The sequence below is a fragment of the Zeugodacus cucurbitae genome, chromosome 2 (genome assembly GCF_028554725.1).
Source record: "Zeugodacus cucurbitae isolate PBARC_wt_2022May chromosome 2, idZeuCucr1.2, whole genome shotgun sequence".
NCBI lineage: Eukaryota > Metazoa > Arthropoda > Insecta > Diptera > Tephritidae > Zeugodacus > Zeugodacus cucurbitae.
In genome coordinates, this window is record NC_071667.1 from 41,684,276 (window position 1) to 41,692,608 (window position 8,333).

The 8,333-nt window shown below is 33.1% G+C and overlaps 1 protein-coding gene across 1 annotated transcript; it reads right to left on the reverse strand.

Annotated features, from left to right (window-relative positions):
• Nucleotides 1–1,675: 1,675 nt before the first annotated feature.
• LOC128919863 (uncharacterized) lies at nucleotides 1,676–5,736 on the reverse strand. The gene is made up of 2 exons (XM_054225384.1): nucleotides 4,095–5,736; nucleotides 1,676–4,011 (listed from the first exon to the last, which is right to left on the reverse strand). Exon 2 carries the CDS (start codon nucleotides 3,847–3,849, stop codon nucleotides 2,155–2,157), a length of 1,695 nt encoding a protein of 564 aa, XP_054081359.1. The 5' UTR covers nucleotides 3,850–4,011; nucleotides 4,095–5,736; the 3' UTR covers nucleotides 1,676–2,154.
• Between the last annotated feature and the right edge of the window lie 2,597 nt (nucleotides 5,737–8,333).

An 8,333-nucleotide genomic window follows, 5' to 3' on the forward strand; every position in this document is an offset into this window, starting at 1 on the left:
TTTTCAGCTGCTTCAGTTGTGCGCTAAATGTCTTAATTTCAATAGTAAGCGCATTTTTCGTGATTTTTCTAATCGTCGGCATATTGGTGTATTTTATTTACTACCATGAAAACGAAAATGACACGGCAAACAAAATAAAAGATGACCTAAAGAGCGGGCTGGAAAGTGGACTGGAAAAAATTAAAGGCGCATTGTCAAATAAATAGGTAAGTGAGCTTAATATACATACATATGTATATAATAGCGTTTTTAGACAGAATCAAATTGATCAATTTACCGGCATCTGCACGATATAAACGCTTATTGATATCGATTTACCATACAAAATAAAATCTCCATTTATTTTAAATTCAATTTAAATCGACTTGAAAATCAAAAGCAACTCTGCGACAAGAACGTACGATATACGTTCTTTGTCTGTGATTGGCTGAATTTTTTGATAAAATAGCAGTAATACTACTAGACGGTAGATTGCGCTGCTGAAAAATAGCTGCTGAAAAATAATAATCAGCTGATGAAATTACCAACTTATGAAAAGCAAAAACAAAAATGTATAACAGCTGATCGTAAATCGAGTAACCGGCAGTATAAACGGCAAAATGGGTTCCTCGATTTAAATTTAAATTGATAAATTTATTTGGCTGTTTAAAAACGCTATAAATGAATGAGTACAAGATACGGTATTCTACCAACATTAAAATACAGTTGAACTTTTCTAACTCGAATCAGCATAATCCACTATAAAACTTCGAGTTATAGAATTTTTATTAAAGCATACAATTAATTTTTCAAAGAGCTGTAAAATATAGATTTATACACAGTTTTATTTATTTACTTCGCTGTATCCCATGCCTTTGTTACATGATTTAGGTTGGTTTAACGGTTGTCTATTTTTTGTTTGGCGGAAGGAGGGCTAAATAATCTCATCTAACAGGATACCTAGCCATTCAGACAAGATATGATTCTACGCTACCGTAATTGTTTTGCTGTTATTTGACGATCTAACCCTATTTGGATAATGTAATGTAAATTTTACCCCTTTGCGTTGGTTTGAGGATGCATAGTGGTGTTTATCATACTAGGACTCACTACATACAGGACATATGGTAGTTGTGTTGAGGGTAGTCTAGATATGTAAATAGGTTTTTAACCTTTTTTTCTTTGGCAATATTTACTATTATAGCTATTAAGTATCATATGTAGTCTGAATTACATATTCCAGTTGTCCACAAAAAATAAAACGAATTATTAAATTTTCAATAACAAAAACTTTTTTGTTTCCAAATGTTTCACAATATAATCACTGATGATGTATTATATTGCCATAGTCCAGATATTGCAGTTGAACGTAAATAAAGTTTTATGTCGCAGATTATGTGCAGGAAACTAAAAAACCAGTTACACAAAAATATATAAATTTTGAATCAAAATATAAGCTTTATAGAATAGTAAAAGAATTAATAATTCATGGAATAGTTTCTATTTTTTAACAGAGGTCAACCCCTCCGGAACTTAGAGTCTATAAGATTCTGGCAACGTTTAAAGTGTCGCCCTTCACAAACCTCTTTCATTACACACGATAAATCTCTTAAATTGGTGGGTTTCCTTTAAACAACAAATTTTTTTTGATATTGTTGGTATGTTTTGTGTAATTATCAGGTTGACGTACCTACATATCGTCGGCTTAACGTGCAAAGGTGCTAAGTGCCATTTTTGAATTATTAAATAAAACAAAAAAAACTGAATAAAAATTGAAGTTCAAATTTTTTTTTTATTTTTCTAACGCAGTTTTGTCAACTGTGATATTTCATTTAAGTACAAAAACAAAATATAATAAAAAAATTTAATGAGCGCCTTTATATAGACCTTTTCTGGAGTTATTTGCACTTGGATGTATTGGACTTACCACATTTTCGAAAAAGAAATATTGCAGTTTTTTTTGCAAATGGCGTATTTTATTATCACAAAAAAATATTATACAGTCTTACTTCGTTGCTGTCGTTTAAAGGAATACATAAGTACTTAAATGGAAAATCTTTGTTTAAGCCTTAAACTTTAAGGTATCACAAAAAGTTAATATTTCAGTTCAGCCTTAATTCATTGCTGTTTGGAAATTAAGCAAAACAAAAAAATATATTAAAATATAAGAAGATATCACTCATGTGGCAGGTCGTCATAATATTGATGGTAGTCTCTTGGCAAAGAAGTTTTTAAATATTGCAAATCTGCGTATTTTCTTGCTGTTAATTTTCTTCTTTCTTGGTGAAGCTGTGGAAAATTTGACGAATCCGTTGGCACAACACTTCTGTCCACTCTTTGTTGTAAATAGCTCCATGGCTCGGGAAAACGCAATTTATAAAATATTTCCCTTTCCGGTGTGTATTTAATCGCACGAATATCGGTGACTTTTGATTCACCCTTTCCGCGACCAGGACGAATTGTTTTTAAAAATTGTATACCCTTGAAACATTTGAAAAAAGTATGATCCAAATACTCTACCATATAAGGTGTAGGTTTCTTTCGAGCATTCTGACATATTTGAATATACTCTGCTGGTACATTAACAATTCGGTGTTTAATAACACGCCCGATAACTGAATGTACGCTGTCAGCTTCCATTTGGGTGTGCCCCGTTTCTAGTATTTTTTGCTCAATTATTACGCCATGTTTAATAGATGTATTGAGCAAAGCCTTACTTATAGAAACATTCCTATTCTGGTACGTACATCCATCACTATAAATAATAATTTTCGTAGCAGCTGCATTCTCGGTAAGATTTGTAATTATTTTATTATCGATGAAGTACACCCAAATGCTAGCAAATTCTTCGGCAGATAATCCACATTCTACTTCGTTCCATATGAAGCAATAAGCATCATGATTTATCAAATTGTAAAACACCAAATTGTGGACTTGCAACTTCGTGCGGTAATAAAGGCTGCTTACTTGGGATTTTGGTGCCATTAAGACCGCTTGCAGATCAATAGTAAACACGAAGGTTTCTTCGATTTTGTCCTTTTGTTTCTCTTCCCTAGCTTCATGTTTTTGTGCCTGGTGAAGATTGTAGATGTCATCCAAAATATCTCCCACAGTATGTCGCGCACAAATTTCACACTGATCTTTTTTAGGGAAGAATAGACCAAGCTTTTGATCTGCAAAGGCGTTACAAAATGCTGAAATAGAGAGTGGGGGTTTTCCATGTGCATTACACCAATCCTCTACGTAAAATTCGAAGAGCTGTTTTTTTGACGACCATTCTGGCAAAAGATATTTTTTTTGAGTTGTTGCACGGCAGTAATGTGATTCCATGGTTGGCAGAGAATTGAAAAACGAATTTAGAGATTCACGTGCAATGCTACAATTTTGTTGTGGTGCGTTCTGTGTAGTGTTTCTTGAAATCGTAGGCTGCTTAACCCAATTTAGCACCGTACGTCTGCCAATGCTAAGAGTGTTCAAGAAGAATTTTCTGCAAACTTTGACACTTTTTTGCTCGACTCTTACATGGTATTGAAATGTTCGACTCCTTCTGCTCTTGTGTTTATCTTTGCGATTTCGCATTCTTGCAGGAGTTGTTACTTGAATCAATGTATTTACATAAATCTTTTTCTCTTTCCAGTCCATTTGCCAGAATTGTTTAAACAATGCTTGTCTTTGGTCTTTAGTAATTTTTGCACAGTGGAGAGCAGCAGAACTAGTGGCTTTTTTACAGCTACATCGCTCTCCAATGACTATTGCATTTCTAACTCTTCGATGATTCCACAGGCCATTCTCTTTCTTTTTCCCCAGAAAAAGTTTCCCATTTTCTCTCTGTTTTTTATTTTTTGCTGCGAACCAAGCTGGATTAACCATTTTTCCTCTTCTTTTGCGCGTTTGTGACTTAGAAGGAAGGTCAAGTGATTCATCCGAATCGCTATTAAAGCCATAAGACACCAGTCCTAAAACTCCATCATCTGCGTCATTGCCATATGCTCGTTACTGCTTTTATCACTATCCATTGAATTGAAATTCATCCTAAAAATAAAAAATAAATGGTTTTTATTGAAATTATTTGAATAAATACTTTAGCACTTTATAATTATAACTATTTCACTTACGTAAATCTTAAGCTTGTTCGTCGCGCTTATATACTTTTTTTCTAACCAATTTTTCTAGTCGTTCGGGATCACGATTGCCGCTTCGTCAACCCCAAGTATCACAAAAAAACATCTAAGCGAAGTGTCGAATAACACAGCAGCTATGCCGTGTTACCTAGCAAAAAAGACAAAGCACACTTTAGGTAGCAATCACATTGTCTTGTGGACTTAGCCCGCGCGATTTGACAGTTGCGGACTTGGCACTTTTGCACACCACTTTTATATTTATCTATCGAATCTCTTCAAAATATCAATTTTGACCATAAGTGGACTTAGCACCTTTGCACGTTAAGCCGACGATATATCAATGGCATATCGTAGCATTACTTTTCTGATGATGATGATGTTTGACAGTATTTGTTGAAAATCGGGGATGTTATTTCGTATTAGGTGGAACAATGTTTCTTGAACCGTAGTACAGGTTACAACACAAATAATTAAATTTTGGATGGAATTGAACATAATATGTGGCGCTATTTAGTCACGAGTTGACTCATATCTTTTTATACTCTCGCAACAAAAGTTGCTAAAGAGAGTATTATAGTTTTGTTCACATAACGGTTGTTTGTAACACCCAAAACTAAACGAGTTAGATATAGGGTTATATATACCAAAGTGATCAGGGTGAAGAGTGGAGTTCAAATCCGAATGTCTGTCTGTCCGTCCGTCCGTCCGTCTGTGCAAGCTGTAACTTGAGTAAAAATTAAGATATCACACACTTATTTCTTGGCACCATGAAATGAGCAAAATCGGATCACTGCCACGCCCACAAAATGGCGAAAACCGAAAACACATAAAGTGCCATAACTAAGCCATAAATAAAGCTATGGAAATAAAATTTGGTATGAAGGTTCGCACTATGAAGGGGCATATTTGGATGTCATTTTTTTGGGGAAGTGGGCGAGGCCCCGCCCCCAAATAAGTTTTTTGTATATATCTCGCAAACCAATAGAGCTATATAAACCAAACTTTTTGCAGTCGTTTTTTTAGCCATTTCCGTATACAGTCCAAAAATGACAGAAATCGGATAATAACCACGCCCACCTCCCATACAAAAGTTCGGTTGAAAATTACTAAAAGTGGGTTAACTCACTAACGAAAAACGTCAGAAACACTAAATTTCACATAAGAAATGGCGGATAGAAGCTACACTCAGATTTTGTTTACAATATGGAAAATGGGCGTGGCGTCGCCCACTTATGGGTCAAAAATCATATCTCAGGAACTACTCGACCGATTTCAATGAAACTTGGTTTGTAATTGTTTACTTACATCCAAATGATATGTTGTGAAAATAGGCCACATCGCTTCACAACCACGCCTTCTTCCTACATACCAGAACTTTGAAGACGATCTGAATCGTTTACTGTACAATATATAAAGTAAGCACTAGTGAAGATATCGATGCAGAACTTTGCATAAATACTGCATTTATAGTGTGGCAGCCCCATTCTAAAAACGAAATCAGACCATAGGTTTTCAAGGCCCCATTAATCGAACATGCGGACCTCGGGGCTTTTAACCTAATATTATGGTTTGCAACTTTCAATGGACTTTATACAATATATATGACGAATATGTGGGTCAAATTGTATATTATATAATATAAATAAAGTTAAATAAATAAATAAATATGGAAAATGGGCGTGGCGTCGCCCACTTATGGGTCAAAAATCATATCTCAGGAACTACTCGACCGATTTCAATGAAACTTGGTTTGTAATTGTTTACTTACATCCAAATGATATGTTGTGAAAATAGGCCACATCGCTTCACAACCACGCCTTCTTCCTACATACCAGAACTTTGAAGACGATCTGAATCGTTTACTGTACAATATATAAAGTAAGCACTAGTGAAGATATCGATGCAGAACTTTGCATAAATACTGCATTTATAGTGTGGCAGCCCCATTCTAAAAACGAAATCAGACCATAGGTTTTCAAGGCCCCATTAATCGAACATGCGGACCTCGGGGCTTTTAACCTAATATTATGGTTTGCAACTTTCAATGGACTTTATACAATATATATGACGAATATGTGGGTCAAATTGTGTATTATATAATATAAATAAAGTTAAATAAATAAATTGCGAGAGTATAAAATGTTCGGTTACACCCAAACTTAGCCCTTCCTTACTTGTTGCAAATTGTATTCTTCATTCGGCGTGTTTCTGTTTTATTATTCGTAGCGGTACTTTTCTTGGATTTATATCATTTTCCCCACCTTTCATCTTAGCAAATTACCCGAATTTAAATTGTTCCGTGCCATTAATCTAACCTTTTTTTAATTTTGCATTATTTTGCACTTATGATACATACAACAACATACAAAATGTACATATATACAGTGGAACTTCTCTAACTCCAATCACCATAATCCACAAAAAAACTTCGAGTTAGAGAGACTTCGAGTTATCGAATTTCCATTAAAACATACAAAATTGAAAAAAAAACTGTGAAATATAGATTTATACACAGTTTTATTTTTATGAAATTTGACTTCTATTGCCAATTCAAAAGTTCGAATTATGGCGATCTTCGAGTTATGGATCCACTGTATATATATATATATAACATTACAAATGTGTATATAGATTACTTCATTTTAGGTCGTCCACCTCATAAACTTTAGTGAACAATGGACAAATATTAATGTTTATCTGGATACATGTAATTTTAATCGTTTTCGGACATCACTCATAAATAATATAAACTACACCAATGAAAACTACAATAAAATAATTATCTAAAGTGGGTAACAAGAATTAATTCTGATAAAAATTTATAAAATAATTTTCCTCTTTCTAGAATAAGATGGGATTTATTCCAGCCTTAAGGAAAAATAACCTATTATACTAAAATATATATCCTTATAAGCCGAACATGGAAGACACAAGTATTGAAATAAAGTGCATTTATATACATATATATGTTCCTTTTTAAATTTTATATTATTGTATTGCCAATCTATATTACTAATAAATTTTATCGTTGTAATACGTTAAACAATATTTGAATTACATAATGATTGAAGTGCAAGTTAACGACAGCCTCCACACAGCCACTTGAACATAACTGTAAACAATATTGAATCTTTACACTTTGTACTTGTGCGGGATCGTAAATTAAAATCTTTGCTTATTTAAGAATTCGATATACTTTTTCCGTTCGCATTAGAATAATCCATTCTTATACAAACAATATTTGTAGACCTCACAAGAAGGCATAATAAAATTAAAACAGAACACTTAACGTTCTGCCTAAAAATGCTGAATATGATATTAATGTAAATTGACACTTTCTTTGTTTCCAACTCAGCTTCAATATGTAATAACCCTAAGTAAATAATAAGAAAATGTATAAATATTAGTAACTTGAAAATAAAGGATAGATTTTGTCTCCGGCAATCGTACCGATATGACGTATTTTATTTCTCTGCGCGTTTGCAGATAGAAAATTATATTTTTTTATAAATTCCCGCGATACGGGAAATAATTGGCGCCCAACGTGGGGCCACGAAAAACAAAATATCCTTAGGAAAGGATACGTGATCGTGGTCATTAAATTGAACTCACACATAAAAGATCCTTATAAAGGACAAATAACGAAAAAATAAAATCCTTGTGAGAAAAGTAATAAATATGCAAAAAAAAGCATAACAATAAAAGTGAGAAAAATTAAAAATTAAAAAGTTAAAACCAAAACGTGCTATATCACGTAAACTAACTAAATCTGTAATATAACACGGGTCGTGCCGCGTAAACAAAAAATAATAATTAATGTTAAAATAAAATATATTTTAAATAAAAAGTACCGATAAAAAAAAAAAAAAAAAAAAAAAAAAAACACTAAAAACAACGTGAGAAGTGCAGGACAACATTGGAGAAAACAATTATACTCAGAAGACAACATTGAAGAAAACAATTATACTCAGAGGACAACATTGGAGAAAAGACAACGTGGGAAGTTCCGGAAAATTTATAGAAAACAGTAAGATTAATAACATTAAAATTATATATATATATATTTATGGGGAACACCCAAATTAAACCTAAGTATATTAGATTATACTACTGCAAAAATTGCGGTGGGGATCACAAAGAGAAAAAGTGCCCCAGAAAAAAATAAAACATAATTTATGGTTTGTACAACCAATAATAAAATAAAATAAAGCTGCGATTCACCACCTTCGGGGG